This window comes from Trematomus bernacchii, unplaced genomic scaffold (genome assembly GCF_902827165.1).
Source record: "Trematomus bernacchii unplaced genomic scaffold, fTreBer1.1, whole genome shotgun sequence".
Classification (NCBI taxonomy): Eukaryota; Metazoa; Chordata; class Actinopteri; order Perciformes; family Nototheniidae; genus Trematomus; species Trematomus bernacchii.
Window position 1 is genome coordinate 2060597 of NW_022987429.1, and position 16884 is coordinate 2077480.

Below are 16884 nucleotides of genomic sequence, written 5' to 3' on the forward strand. Positions count from 1 at the left end.
GCTTTGTTTGTTTAGATTCTTTATTATTTTTCTTGTGAAACACACAGACAACAATAGGACATACAAATATAGGTACAACATTTTTGGACTAACTGAAGTGTTTGGGCATGATCTGAACTTACAACATTGATAGAAATTCTCTGTTAAAATATAATTTGCAAATCTGCTAACTTTAGCAAGCTAATGAAGGGATACCTAAACATATATGCCACAGGGTTGAATATAGAAGTATTGCACTGCTAAAACACATTAACAACCAGGGAGGATGGATATCCCCGGTCCCTTCTCTGCCCACTTGAAGAATTCACACTGCTTCCCTTTCTGCAGGCTGCAGGTGTAGAAGTTGCGGCCGTTGTTTGGTCCCAGCTTCAGAACCGTCCTCATTAAGCAGCGCTTCCCGTGCTGACAGGAGGGGAAGTGTGTGTCAGCCCACTGCAACACAGAAAAAAGGTTTAATCCTCTTAGTGGTTATTTTAGGCATTACAAATTAGATTCACCGAGGGCCACATACGGAAAAATATACGAAGGGCTGGGCCACTCACTAGAGGTGAGGTATATTGCCTCATAAGTTCAGTTATAAGTTGGAAAAATCAATCCAATTTAGGTAAATTATTCTTGATACTTGAAAATGCTGTTAGAAAGAAACTCCCTACTCCACAGCTCTCCATAGGGTTTCATTCATTTTGTTAGCAGCTCATTCCTTAAAGTGCACCTATCATGCTATTTTAAGGCATATATTATGGGTCTCAGATATATAAAAACATGTCTATGATGTGTTTTGCTCAAAATACAAACAGATCATGCATTTTAGATATCCCTCATATTCCTCTATTCCAGCCCTGTTAGAGAAACGCAGATTTTGGGTGGAGGAGGCGGAGCTAATGCCTGATCAGAATTCTACCGGAGATAAAGTTCAATTCTGCTGTGATAAAACGCCATCCTGTTCTAAACCACATCAAGGATTATTTCTGAAACCGTATGGAGCTCAAATGCTTTTTCGCTTGCAGGTTTATCACAAGGTGAGTTCCTTTTTTTATTTCCTGCTTTTTAAAACACATGTGCTCTCCAGTACAGGTTAGCTCTGAGTGTTAGCGAGGCTTGCTAATGTAAACAAAGACGAGATTACGTCCAAAACACGTCAGGCATTGTTTCTGAAAGCAACTTTCTTTGGGTCCACCATCAGAAATTACGTCATATCGGCAGCAAATCTGTATCCGCTCGTTGTACCCCCGTTTTTAAAAGATTCTGGTACGGAGGAAAAGAGAAAGGGTTTTATTTTCTGACGCTGCGTGAGTTCCCCGACACCAAAGACATCAAAAAGTGCATTTTGTATGATAGGTCCCCTTTAAAACAGAAGCTTCAGATTGCTGATGAGAGGAAATATGAAGGGTATATTTCAAGGTTTCAAGGTTTTTTTTATTTGTCATATGAACATAGCTACAGTGTTGTTATGACGATGAAAATCTAAGCTTCAGATTGCTGATAAGAGGAAATATGAAGGGTATATTTCAAGGTTTCAAGATTTTTTTATTTGTCATACGAACATAGCTACAGTGTTGTTATGACGATGACAATCTAAGGTCACAGGCTCCTCCAACAGTGTTGTGAAAATATTTTATTGGGCTTTTTTCTTATCAAACTACCTTTTAATTGACTGAATTTATTTGAAAATTGGGCTTATAAACACATGAATACCAGGTAATATATTTGAACATACATATTTAAGAAGCACAATATAAGAAAAGCAGAAGTTTATTACACTTAAGTGAGTCATACTTTTTGAATTTGCTGAGGGCGGATTCAAAATGTTACGCGGGCCGCATTTGGCCCCCGGGGCCGTAGTTTGGACACCCCTGCTCTAAAGCTATTTGTTTTCCAGGCGACACAATGCCATATAGATGAGTCAATCTTTCATTTTCACCTCAAAGAAGTTGCACTTGGTCTCCCTGGGCAACGAGCAGGAGTAAAACTGTCGTCCCTTATTCTCCCCCTCCTTGTGGACCGCTCTGAGGACGGCTGGACGACTGTGGGATGCACAACAAGGGGCGCTGGGACTGGAAGAAGTGGAAGGGCTGCGGCCTGTCGCTTCTACTTTACGCTTACTGACAAAAGTAAAGAAACAGTCTTATTAGTTTTAAAATGGATGGACAGTAAACCTCACAATCCTCATTAGTGAACAAACAACCTCTCTTCACCAGGGTGGTTATGAGTTAGTGAAATGGTATCCTATTATAGCTATTCATCAATCTTTTCTTTTAACAATGCTGCATTAGAATGTCCACACATGTCAGATACTTCTTCATCCCACTTATCTCCCTGAGTTTGCAAGAAACTTCTCTTATTATAAACTTATTCATGAATAGCCAAGCGAGAGATTCACTCACCTCGGGTTGGGGGCCCCATTTTGAGCATTGTTACTGGGAAAGGGACTGTGATCAATTCTCATTTTCTTGGATGGGTGACTGTAGGAGGCCAGCGACTCCCCGTTGGAGAGCTCGCCACTTTTCCTCTGCCAGCCACCAGAGGCATAATTGGGGCTTGTTGTCCCCTGGCAGACGCTGTATTTATATAAACCCCGCTCTGCCGGCAAGGAATTCAAATGACTCCCGGCTGAAGAGAGAGGGGAGTTTGCAGGCTTTGTCTTCTTGCTCAAGTCAGAGAAAACAAGGGTGGAAGTCCCGAATGCAGACCTCCAGTTGACTTTGAGCTCCTCTTGTGGCTTTGTGAAGGCATTGCAGGGGTATTTAATCAAATCAGTGGTGAAGGGTGTTGCCTCAGTGTTAGTGCCATCTTTGTGGACTGTGGAGATGGAGAGAAAAATCATTTCGTGCTCAGCAGCTGCACCTTATATTGGTACACTGTCTGCTCTCATAAAATCCAGGTTGTTGTTGGCTTTAAGTTTATTATTTTGCTATAAAAGTTTACAAGTAAGCAGCAGACTGCGGCTCTCTGTCGTCAAATAAAATGTCACACAATCTGTTGAGCTTAAGATGACCTTATGAACATTTCTGTGAGATGAGCCCCCGTGTGATAAAACTCTAAAAGAAGTATGTTTTCAGTAATGTTGACAACGATGCCTTACAGAGTCATTAACAGAGCTGTGAATAAGTATCACTCTCCCATCCCTCAACTACCATTAATGTGCCCTTGAGCAAGGCACTTAACCCCCAGCTGTTATAGTGAAGTAGCTCAGTGGTCAACAGAAGAAAATGGAAATATAAGTGCAGAAATGCAAATCAGGATATTACGGCAAAAAGTGCTCAGTCAAGTTTCCTGTTAAACATTTCCACAGATTTTAAAAAGGAATGTTTCATCCAAAAATACTTACTTCGACTTATGTCAGTTTACGTAACAATTTCACCAGGAGATTATGCTCCAATTCAAACACTGAGTAAGTGCATTGAACACATCAATGACTGGATGTGTCAGAACTTTCTCCAATTAAACAAAGATAAAACTGAGGTAATGGTTTTTGGTGCCAAGGCAGAACGTATAAAAGTTAGCGCTGAGCTTCAGTCTGCAATGTTCAAAACAACAGATAAAGCCAGAAATCTAGGTGTAGTCATGGACTCTGACCTGAGTTTCAACAGTCACATTAAAACAGTTACTAAATCAGCCTACTATCACCTAAAGAACATATCTAGGATTAAAAGACTAATGTCACAGCAGGATTTGGAAAAACTTGTCCATGCTTTTATCTTCAGTAGACTCGACTACTGCAATGGTGTCTTTACAGGCCTCACTAAAAGATCTATTAGAAAGCTGCAGCTAATTCAGAACGCCGCTGCTCGAGTCCTCACTGACACTAAGAAAGTGGATCACATCACTCCTGTTCTGAAGTCTTTACACTGGCTTCCTGTGTGTCAAAGAATTGATTTCAAAATATTGTTGCTGGTTTATAAAGCTTTGAATGGTTTAGGCCCAAAATACATGTCTGACCTACTGCTAAATTATGAACCATCCAGAACCCTCAGGTCTTCAGGGACTGGTCAGCTTTCTGTCCCCAGAGTCAGAACTAAACATGGAGAAGCAGCATTCAGTTATTATGCTCCAAATATCTGGAACAAACTCCCAGAAACCTGCAGGTCCGCTGCAACTCTTACTACTTTTAAATCCAGGCTGAAGACTTTTCTTTTTGCCGCTGCTTTTAATTGAACTATTCACATCTTAAACTGCACTGTAACTTTTAACTTTTATCCATGTATTTTTTCTTTTAATGTTTATTTTATTATCTTTCCTTTTTAATGACTGATTTTAAATGCCATTTTTAAAATGTCTTCCATTTTTGTAAAGCACTTTGAATTACCTTGTGTTGAAAGGTGCTATATAAATAAACTTGCCTTGCCTTGCCTTGCCTTTAAAAATACAGGGTTACTTTGCACGCATGTTTGCACTTTAAGATTTTGTTGATCCCCTTTATTTCAATTTTGAACCACATTTAAACTGTTGGTTTCAAGAAGTCTCCGGTAAAAATGGACTCAGTATTTGTTTTGACTTTTTTGACACTGAAATAAAAAGTACAAAAGATCTATCCAAAGTGATCTCAATTATTTTTCTAAATAATATGCAAAATGTTTTTATTGGCACTTAACCACATATCCTGAAAATGACGGTGTCTGTCCTGTGCAAAGAACAATTCGGGAACATTATCAGAACCAACCTCAGGCTGACTTGATAGTCTGCAATTACATATACTTTTCAGTATAACAAAATAAGACATGAGCAATTATTTGTAAGTATCTTTCATAAAACTACAATGAGCTACTATTAAAAAAAACTGGTTTTACTCAGAATTTGGCAGTGTGATCCTTAAAACAAAATACTAAGAAAACCATTCAACTGTGGTCTGTGGTTGCAACAGGGAGACAGCGAGGACATTTCTTTTAAACACTAGTTGACTGCTGCCATAATGTATCTCCAGATAGTCCGAGAAAAACGGCCAGCTGACAGACACGCTTATTACTTGTTCAGCAACACACACACACACACACACACACACACACACACACACACACACACACACACACACACACACACACACACACACACACACACACACACACACACACACACACACACACACACACACACACACACACACACACACACACACACACACACACACACACACACACACACACACACACACACACACACACACACACACACACACACACACACACACACACACACACACACACACACACACACACACACACACACACACACACACACACACACACACACACACACAACTGAGCTTGACTGCAGTTTCACTTCAACAGCTTGATGTCTGGTGCCTTGCTCAGAAGAACTTGAGTGTCATTGGCAAACGGCATCATTCAGGGATCATTCAGCCAAACTACAGCTACTATTATTTGATCTCTTGCTAACAAGGACCTTCTGTCACTCCGTTACGCTCAGCGACTGTAAAAGCAGCGTTTCACTCACCCTCAGGTTTGGGAGTGAAGCAGGCGTCACAGGACTTGGCCGTCGGCTGGTTGATGAGCGTGCACAGCTGACAGGCCCAGTCCTCTTCCTCCTTTTTAGCCACGCAATCATTGGTTCTCTCATTGGAGACCCAGCCAATCAAACTGTTTCTGACCGGGAGCTTACTGGATGAAGAAAAGACAAGAGTGCACATGGTTATAGCATTATATTTGATTTAGCCGGCGCTTTCATCAGGGGCGACTTACATACAGTTTAATACCGTATACAAGCCTATGTAAGTAAGTTGGGGTTAAAGGGGCACTATTGTGCTTTTTTGGTTCTCCCTTTCCTGTAGTGTGTTAAAGAGGTTTCTGTGCATGTAAATGGTCTGCAAAGGCTAAATCCAAAAGTGCCCTCCAGAGGGAGTCACACACACACACACACACACACACACACACACACACACACACACACACACACACACACACACACACACACACACACACACACACACACACACACACACACACACACACACACACACACACACACACACACACACACACACACACACACACACACACACACACACACACACACACACACACACACACACACACACACACACACACACACACACACACACACACACACACACACACACACACACACACACACACACCTGCCTGAAACACCTCTATTGGACTCCTTTGTTTACTGACACACAGTGACATCACTATGTAATTTTGTCTTCTATTGGCTAGCGCTCCCAAAAATTGTACGTGATATAGACTAAGTGGCGGGACATCTCTAAGCGTTTGACAAATCACAACAGAGCCGTCCAGCTAACCAATCAGAGCAGACTGGGCTCTGGTTTCAGACAGAGGGTGAAAAGAGGTGCTGCAGCACAGGCAGTAAGAGAAAAATAAAGAGCTTTTTCAACATTAAAGCACGGAGACATGTCCCAGTAGAGACACTAAATACAAATATGATCCTGAAAATGAGCAGAATGTGTCCTTTTTAAGTATCTCGCCAAAGGATGCTTCGGCATGTTTGCTGTAGGGTTGGGGATTAAAACGTATACCAGTCAACAAATGTTCGGAATATTTCCACATGTTCCGATATAAACTATTTAGAGAATTGATGGCTGACTAAATACTAGAATTACTAACAAAACACATAACAGTAACACAACTAAATTGACAATTCAACTTTCTAAAACACTTTTCACTAGAAGAGAACATTATAATATTCATGAAAATAATATTTCATGAGGGGTTTTGTATTTCATGCATTAGTTGTACCTAAGTGTACCTAATAAACTGTCAACTGAATGTATTTCCATTATGGGAAAATGACTTCTTGATGCATGGAAATGGAAACGTTAGTTTTCCAGAATCATTTACAGTGTTTGCATATGTACACATACATGTCCCTGATTACCTATATAGCAGGCAATTAATCCTTACAAACTGCAAATAAAAACATGAGAAATACACATTCAATTTTCCACAGCTATTTTTGTAACCTCATTATGGAAAACATAGGCCGACAGAAGAGGCGACTTTAAATAGACAAACATTTGCGCTTCAGGCTGAGGATGAAGAGACGCGACAACGTGTTTCACATAATAGCTCCGAGCATACATGTTAGCGCGCTGACATGAAGCTCAACTGTGTTTGACAAGAAGGCAATGCTGCAATGCCAACAGTCATGAAGGAGGAAAGTAGCAGCGGCTTTCTGAAAACTTTCCTCACAGATTGCTTTATCAGCTGTGTAATGCGTTGTAAGGGCTTTAGGCGCTAACCCCTCGCAAAGCTTTGCTCAAATACAACCCAGGAGGTGTTGAGCCTGTGCCCTGTCTGGCAAACACAGCCTTATATGCACATTCATTTCCCCCATAACACTTCCCACTCCCTGCCAAGCCCATCTGCCTGCAAAGATGGCCTCTATAAATATGAGCGTATTATCTAAAAGGCTTTAGAACTTTCTGCAAAGACTTGGAAAAATGACAACTCGCTACACTGTCTTGCTTTTGGCATTAAATTAAAATGTATGTAGCATCAAAAGCCTGCAAAAAGGGTTATATGCTAGTTATAAAGAATTAAAGGTGGGGTAGGTAATTCACTACAGAAACACTTTTTGTTATATTCCATGGAATTCTCTTAACATCCCGATAGCAATGAATATCTTAAGTGCTTTGACAAAAAATCCATAAAAAAATGTCATCTGTGGAAGCCGTAATACTGTAAAAAGCACGACCAATCATTTTAGCCGGCCCGGCTAAAATAACTGGATGGCCTACCTGCCTGTCAGCCTTCCATCTGTGCACAAACTTATTCTTCTCCGGTCGTGTATTTTCAAATTCTAGCGATCTCGAGCCGGTTTCTCAAACTTACATACCCTACCTTTAACAGTGGAATAAAACTATTTTAAACTAATGGAAAGCACGGAAAATGTGTGTGCATTAAGATTAACCATTAAGATGACATAAACATGAAGTCATGAACACTAACCCAGACATTAGTTGTCTAACTTGAACCTAGCTAAGACACTTAGCCTGTCTCTGCTGACGCACAATAAGGGGAATGTCAACACAGGCACCTGTCAACTCTCTGCTGTTCCTCAGCGCCGCTCCCCCTCCCTCCCGCTGAAATTATGAATGAAAAGCGTATAGTAATCATAGATAACACGGCAGGGTCCGTGACAGTTTGTTTTCATCTGATTTCAAATAAACAAAGTCTTGGTTTTTAGAATATTAAACTTGTTTCGCCAAATTCAGATGATAAATACAACTTTGAAGCTTGTAAAGGCATAATTACAAGCGGTAACTTAACGTCACAGCAGGCATAACAACAGCCGGTGTTTCTTGTGAGTGTTTCCCCGGGACACAAACAGAATACACACAAACGCGTCACAGGTTATTTCGCAGTATTTGGCTGCCGAACGAAATCATGTACGCAGATCGCGACGTAACTAGGAGTCTAGTGGACGGTATCAGTACTACAAGTTAAAAAAAAAAAAAAAAAAAGATTACATTGTTTTTAAATTAATCTGAGGGCCGCAAAAAGAGGAGGTGGGGGTCGCCATTTGCCCATCCCTGCTATATACAGTATGATTGTGATATAAAGCAAAATCCCCTTACTGAAGAAGGGCATTGTTTTAATATACATTTTTATGGGGACCAAATTTCAAAATTCCTCACAAAAATGCAAAAATAAATAATAATTTTTTGTCAAAAGACTAAAAGGTATCTGAGGATTTCTACATGTGTTGAACCTCACTAGTATTAATGAGGCATTATCTAGTTAATTATTCAGAAGCAAATACAGTAAATATATAGAAAATCTAATTATTACTACAAGCTATATACACTTTAGAATTGTGATATAAAGTGCAATCCCTTTCCTGAAGACGGGCATGTTATTTTATCTTGCTTCAGACAATGGAAGCAGTGTTGGCTTCAAACACTTTTGCACACCACTGTACCAAACCCCAGCAGTCCTTACAAAAAAAACTGCAGTCAAAGTGCCACAGGTCTTTGAGGATTTTTACCTGAGCTCAACCTGGCTGGGATCACCCGTCTGACAGCTCTCGCAGAAGTAAGTCATCCTGCCGTTGTCTCCAAGACGACAGACCGTGATGGCTCGAGAGCACTGGCCGCACTGGGGACGCTTGTAGACTTTGTAATGTTTGTACAGAGGAGAGCCAGATTTGCGACACTGATAGAGATGTGGAGGGCAAACAAGGAGTGAATAAAGAGGAGATGATAAAGAGAAAACTGAAAAACACATCCACCTTTCCTCACTTCTATAATCATCTATTATGCATGGACAGGAATGTTTGTTTTCTGTAGTCACTGGAGCTTTGAATTGTACTATCCTTCCTCTGCAATACAGACAGATTTGAAGTTAAACCATTATTGCAAGTCAGTCTAAATGAGGTGTTAGCTAAGTACCCATAAGCCAATGTGTATGCACATATAAAGCTATGATTACCAGCTAAACCAAATGTTCTTGTTATTGCTTCAAAAACTTCAAACCTTGTAAAACAGAAGAGTGAAATCCCGTGTCATCTTGACCAAGTGGTGGATCTGCTCGTCTGTCAGCTGTTTAACCTGAGAATAAAAGCAGCACAGTTCACAGCAGGAGAGTGAATCAAATATAGCAGTTCCTATCTAAAAGCACAGATGAAAGCCGCTTCACAGTCAGCAAATCAATGATACAAGCATATAAACAATAAAAAACGCCAGACATGAAAGAAAAAAAGAGAATTTCAAATGATGCAACAGAGCAAAATGACATACAATGCATTTCCAAGACTTAAACCCCAGGCAGCGAGAACCTGTTTCAATGTAAAAAGATCTAAGGCACACACACAGACACCTCTTGTGGTTCTTTCAGGACACCTCGGGGCTCCATAATGGAGGGGGAAGCTCACACACTATTCACCGGTCTCAGAGGAAGAAGGGGCCAAAAGTCAGAGATGTCATATGTTGGTACGGTGTGCTATATTCTCTAATCCCCATGTTATGATTATAAAGGAGAGCAGAGACATAGTAAGGTAATAGAAGGGCTGCAGGATTTGAAGAAAAAAATGTATTGAAATAATTTGACTAATAATAATTGCGATATTACTTATGAGCTAAGGAGGAATGACCATTTTGAAACCATTGTTCACACCATTAATACAATAATATATAATAAAATTATCATAGTGTGATATTTCTTTAAGAGGATTTGTACCAATTTGTTATTATTATTAAAATCGTTGTATGCCTGGACTTCCTGTGCAGCCGACAATACTTAAAGGTCCCATCATGTCATGGCCATTTCTACTGATCATAATTCCATTGTTGAGGTATATTGTGCAATTTTCCAAACTCACATTGGTTTCTCATACAGCATCTCTGTATAGTATGTGTATTCACTATCTGTCCTAAACGGCTTGTTGGAGCTCCTGCCCCCCCCTCCCTGTGAGCCCAGTGTGCTCTGATTGGTCGGGACGTTGGGAGGCTCGCTGCTCAGTGAGCTGGCTTACTGGTGTGGTTTCCGGGTCGGCGATACAGCGGGACACAGCAAAACTCATCCTGAGCACACACAAACACTCACAGCCGAAGTAAAAACAATAAGTGTGGCTTGATATTGAGTAAGAAAAAGGTTTATAAACGCTGTGAGAATGGGTCTGCGGAGAGCATTTCTCCGCAATCCCAATTCGTTTATTACCAGCGTTTAGGGAGCTCTATGCAAGTCAATGGGACTCCCTGTTAGTTGAACATTTACGCTAAAGGTCCTGGTGTGTGAGGAGCTCCGCTGATTGGTCCATTTTGGTTCCGGGAACCGCATGACGTCATGCGGTTCCCGGAAGAAACAAATGGAAAAAGAGAAATCTCCAACGAGGCGTTCTGGGGCAGCATAGACAGGTCTTTTCTGTGTTAGAGTTTTACTCGCTACAGGGTGTACTTTGAGGGTTTGTGACTCTGCAGACCGTTTACATGCAGAAAAACCTTCATAACACACAAGGGGACGGGTAATAACCAGAAAAGCATGACATGGGACCTTTAATTCTGATATTTTCACATACATCGTCTTAACCAAGTCTTTGCTTACTGCAATTTGGATATTGTATTAAAAAAATTACGATTAATAGAGCAGTATTTATGCTTAAGGGACTTCTACTGGAAATGAATAGGTCCCTCAAACTATTATACTTTGCTTCTATGGTTTGCTTATTGAAAAGAAAAACCTAAGACTGATGTGAAGCATTGAATATTTTACATTTCACGTGATCAGATGTCTGGATCATGAATAATAAATATTTGAGTGATATTTTTTATTATAGTTCAAATGAAAAACCCTACACAAGTCTCAATAAAGACTACAGTATATCCATCATGAAAATAAATGAAAAACATTTCCAAGTTTCAAACTGAACGTACGTGTCGCAATGCGCCTGTTTGTCTTATCCCACTTTCACCTTCCTCATTTCAATGCATCACTCAATAATACAAGTGCCCAAACTTATTTTTTTCCCTGTGAGAGTTGTCTTGCATTTGTATTCTCTTTTTTTGTTCCTCTGCTGAACACAATCCATCATCTCTCCCATACCTTCACGGCTGGATGGAGGCCCGAGTCAAACAGGGCTTCGTTTTTAATGATGTTGCCAACTCCCGGCATGACGGCTTGGTCTAGGAGAACGTCACAGAGTATTCTGCTACTTTGGCTCCTCACTGCCTCCTCGGAGCGGGAGAAGCTGAACTTTGGAGAGCACACATCCAGACTCTCCATAGCCCTCACCCTCTGCTCACAGTCCTCAGTCAACCTGCAGGCACACAGAACTGGAGGAGTCTAGAAAAGATACGGCTGCTGTTACAGAAAGTGTGCTACGAGGTCAACTGGAGCTCTCTCGAGGTTACACATCTCAAAATTGTTTCTTTCATATATTCTGTTTCACTTTGTTTATTATGAGATAGGACAGCATAGGTTACATTTTCAGACAGCAGGAATAAATGTCTGTCTGGCTGCAGAATAGTACACCAGGACCTTAAGAGTCAATGAACAGGACAAATGTCATGGCTGTGTTTTTCATGCAACAATAGCCGCTGTCTTCAGACACAGCCTAATGTAGGACAAACCCACTGAATGAGACTCATACCCCAAGGTGAACTTCTGTCACCTCAATCTATCTAGGCTGTGTGCCGGTGTCCCCGTTACCTTATTTCCACAGTGCTGTCAAAGAAGCACACAGTGTCGTTAGTCAAGTGTACTTCCAGCACGGGTACGGAGCCAGTCCTCTCCTTCCTCACGGCAGGGTTTAGACGCATTGATCCATTCATACCAAAGTGGATTCTAAAGGATGTGAGCATGAAAGGAAGAAGGGAAGAAAAGATAAATTCCACTTAAAGATAGCATGTCTCAATTTATCTCAGAGTTGGCAACAAAAAGGTGGCCTTGTGTTTGCAGACATCAGTGTGTAATGGAATTGTCACAGGCTCAAGGAGGGCAGTAGCTTGTGCGTCTATCAAGTGGGCTCTCCACAAGACTCCAACCTGAGTGCTTTACACACACCAGCTGTAGGCCCAATACAGAGGACTTAACTGATCTATGTGTAGGTTAAAATTAGGGGTGGATTATATGAAGATTACTTTAAAACCGTATGAAAGTGTCAACTGTTCTTAAATTCCAATAGTGTATTTACAGTTGAATTGACGATACAAATCAATGACAGAAGCAAGGTAAGATAGTTGAGCACAATACTGTTGTGCAAGACGACAATATATTTTTTTTTACAATGCCACTCCCTGATATTAAGCATCTGTTTGTTTTTTAAGTATTTGATTCATTGGATTAGCAAAAAGCAGAAGATCTTGATGACTTGTCAAATGTAAGTCTTTGAGGGGTAGTAAAGACTATATAAAAACACTTACTATATGCTATAACTGACTACAATAATACAAATCAAATAAATGGTAAATAGATGGTCAAATTCAGGCAGAAAATTCAATAAAACTATATAACATTCACTTTGTTTTACAGATATCACAGCTATAATAGTGGCACCATGTTTAGTAACAGCTATCAAATAAATAATAATATATGACAAAGTATGATTAGTAGAAATACATTTGAAATTCAGGTCACATAATATGACGAGAATCAAATAGAAGTCACTGGAAATGCAAACTACAGTTTACATTAGATAACCTCTGTAACACTGTATATTCATCACTGCGGGACTAATAAAGGAAACCTGATTCTGATTGATAAATATATTGAAAGGATCAGGGTCTATTTTATCAAAGAGGATCTTTAGAAAAACCTCTGTAGGCTGGGACTTCCTTTGAATCTCCACCATACTGAATTAAGTTAGTTTTACTTATTTTTGCCTTAGTCAAATATTGTGCTTACTACGATTTGGATATTGCACGACTAGTTCCTATTTTGAGAAAATCACGCTTAACATTGCAGTATATGCTGTAAAGTGAGCAATAAGTCTCGGTAACACTTTTGTACAGATGTATAGTCTTCATTACCTTACCTCAAAGCTTTTGCACCGAAGTACATGAAGAGCTCCTTGCCAAGCGTTTCAACCCCGGTGTCCGAACAACCATGAAACCTCTGGAAGGCATTTCCCCCGGAGTTATGTTTCTGTAAAGAGACATATAATGGTTAGCATCATAGGTTAGCATGCACTGCCTGTTAACGATAGTATAAAAACCTCTCTTTATACATCCATTATTAAAAACTGGACAACACACAAATCCCAGCGCCAATAGTGACATAACATGATTTACGGTGGATGTTGTCAAACTGCCTTTGATTTCCTTAATCTTTTGTCCTTTTTGAACTTTTGCACGGATTTTCTCTCCGTTTAATGTAACCCCCGGACCTTCAACCATCTTCGGAATCAGATATTAAAACCAATGTAACAGTAAAAGTGTCCTCCAGTCCGCGCATGAAAGGATTATAAAAGTATGTTGTCGTTTGATTCCCCGCCACCGGATTCAATCTTGCGCATGCGTGGTCTGGTTTGTATCCGGAAATGGGCGTTTCATGGTACAGGCATGCATGTACAAAGATAGCGGTATTCTTTCTTGACGTTCTTATTATACATCCATGTATATGACACATATTCTAATTATTTTTAAATAATTTAAAATGTAAAGCAAATTGCTTTTACAAAAGTGCATTACTGCCTCACTGCTTTTTATCTCACTGTCAATAGACCTACATAACAATTTACAGGATCATATCACTGATAGTTACACAGCAAAGCACAAACATCAATCACACAGATAGATATGCCTACATTTTGAAAGTGTCCCCTTTTATTTGCAAGTATTTATAAGGTAAATTAAGCAAATAATTATGTTGCACAACTCAAACCCAGCCTTCACACAATTGCACTAGCCTATGTATGAATGCCTTTACACTTAACCTCATGTCTTACTTCCTTTTATTTCATTGGGAAATGCATTAACTATGACATCAGGGGAGAATAACATATATATCACTGAAATTGATGATTTAGTTGAAACCACAGGCCTTGCTACATAATCTATATACTTCATTATACAGCTCATCCTACAATCTAAAATAAAATGTTAAACCAATCATTGGATATCAGCTGTTGTGATATTTTGTAAAGCTAAAGCTCCTTAAAATTATTCAATACAAACCCTTAACAGATGTAATGCAGTTCAATATTCAAATACAATGGTTTACTGTATGTACTACATGTGTAGAAAATATATAGTGCATCTAGGATTGGGAGTACTTTCATTGACTGTCCACATGAGGGCGGTAGTGTATCATTATTAGGCCTGCAGCATACCAATGCCATCTGTGTGATGTAACCTGAAATGAATAACAGACAGACAGACAGACAGACAGACAGACAGACAGACAGACAGACAGACAGACAGACAGACAGACAGACAGACAGACAGACAGACAGAGATAGATAGATATCTAGATAGATAGATAGATAGATAGATAGATAGATAGATAGATAGATAGATAGATAGATAGATAGAAAGTAAGAACATATTTTCATAGCTATTATTGTGAATATATATGAGGAAGTGAGGAAGTACTGGACCAAAAGTGTGACCTTTTATTTAACACTGCTGTGTTCAAGTTCCTGAAAATGGCCTTAGTGTGTGCCCCTAACTCTATCCATTATAACATTATTCCAAGTTGAATTTACCTGCCAGATGACAGCTCATGGCCTTGTCTATATGTTTGTTAAAGGTGTCCCATCTGGCTTAAAAAAATGCAAGGGAATTACAATTTGCATTATTGTCAAAAGATGTTCTGCATGGCTTGCTTTCATAATTGCAGCAACTTGTTTGCTCTGCACTTTCACCATCCAGAAGGCCTTCTGTTGGCCCAGATAAAAATAGATGTTCTTCAGCCAAGTGAACAGCCATGCACTCCTTCAAAAAAGGCAGCACTCAGCAATATTGTGTATTAACATCTGAAGCTGCTTTCTCACATTGGCTCAAAGGGAAGAGGCACACTTGAAGATGGGTCTCACCCAAGGAATAATAATGTAATTCAATCCAAGTTGCAAAAAAATGCCCTGTTACATTCCTCCCTCCTGCCTCAGGACCAAGAGTGTCCCAGGATAAAAGCAGAAATGTCCGCCTGAATCTCTAAAGAGTTCTGTTCCCTCCACAGAATGAGACATATTCAAGATTAAAAAGTGCGAACCATGCCATGTTGTTTGATCCAAATGACTGAAATGATAATGGACAACTCTTTGAATGCATATTATCCATTTTCATGTCACCTTTCATTAGCACTCAGTGAAGTTCTCCATAGTTGCATTGAAGGATAGATCAAAAGGGGGTCGAAGGGTAAAATACATTTGAGTTAATTTTACCCTTTGACCACCAAGTTAATTTGAAGATTACATTACAATGCTGAAAAAGAAAAAGCACTCAGAAATGCATTTACGATCTAGGAGTGGTGGAAGAAGTACTTAAGTAAAAATACAGCAGTGTAAAAATACTCTGTTACAAGAAAAAAGTACAAAAAGTAAAAGTACTTATTGCGAGTAATGTCCCATTTTAGAATCTTTTATATTAAATTACTAGATTATAATTATTGATGCATTCATGTGTTCATCACAGCTGGTAAAACTGTAGGTACTTTTGATTAGCCATTAATCCTAATCTGTAAAGTAACTAGTAACTGACTTTTGAGAAAAAAGTACAATATTGGCTTCTAAATTGTAGTGGAGTATACAGTAAGTAGCATAAAATAAAAATACTCAACTAAAATAAAAGTACCCCAAAATCTTACTACCTGAGTAAATGTACGTCAATACATTACTCCACTGCTATCTAGAAATGTATCTTTTAATTTTGGGATATTGGCTCCAATGCCAGTTTCTTTTGAAGTTGTGTCAGCAGATGATGATCATACAATGCATTGCCGGTTTAAACATATTGAATCCACCATATTGTAAAATAGTGAGTCTACCTGATTTACACCTCCAAAAACACATTTTCAACATGTTTTCCGAGCGTTAACTTAACGGTGCTTGATAGCTAATTTGCACTTTCATATTTTCACCTTACCGTTTATTGAGTATATCACTCTCCCCTGGCATTTACAGTGTGTTGCTGTTTTTCCTGCTTTGCTTTGTGCAGCATTTTGTGCTGTGAAACTTAAAGTGGACCTATCATGCTATATTTGAATAATATAGTGTAGGACCATACCTATATAAGGCATATTTATACTTTTTCTTTTTCAAAATACCAAACAGATCATGCATTTTAGCCATGCCTCATTTTGCTCAATTTGACATTTTTTAGCTCTGTTTTTGCAAGGGCAGATTCTGTGAGAACAGCACCATCTACAGGCCTGGCATATGTACTACAGCGTCTCCAGCGCTTTCGAACGGCAATGGCCGTGGCTGTCTCCTCCTGATTGGTGGAGTTGGCCC

At 39.6% G+C, this 16884-nt stretch overlaps 1 protein-coding gene across 1 annotated transcript; it reads right to left on the bottom strand.

Moving 5' to 3' along the window:
• Positions 1–2: 2 nt before the first annotated feature.
• On the bottom strand, positions 3–13925 carry neil3 (nei-like DNA glycosylase 3). The gene is made up of 10 exons (XM_034140721.1): positions 13724–13925; positions 13468–13577; positions 12144–12278; positions 11538–11751; positions 9473–9547; positions 8986–9152; positions 5452–5615; positions 2385–2799; positions 1922–2102; positions 3–432 (listed from the first exon to the last, which is right to left on the bottom strand). Exons 1-10 carry the CDS (start codon positions 13826–13828, stop codon positions 250–252), a joined length of 1749 nt encoding a protein of 582 aa, XP_033996612.1. The 5' UTR covers positions 13829–13925; the 3' UTR covers positions 3–249.
• Between the last annotated feature and the right edge of the window lie 2959 nt (positions 13926–16884).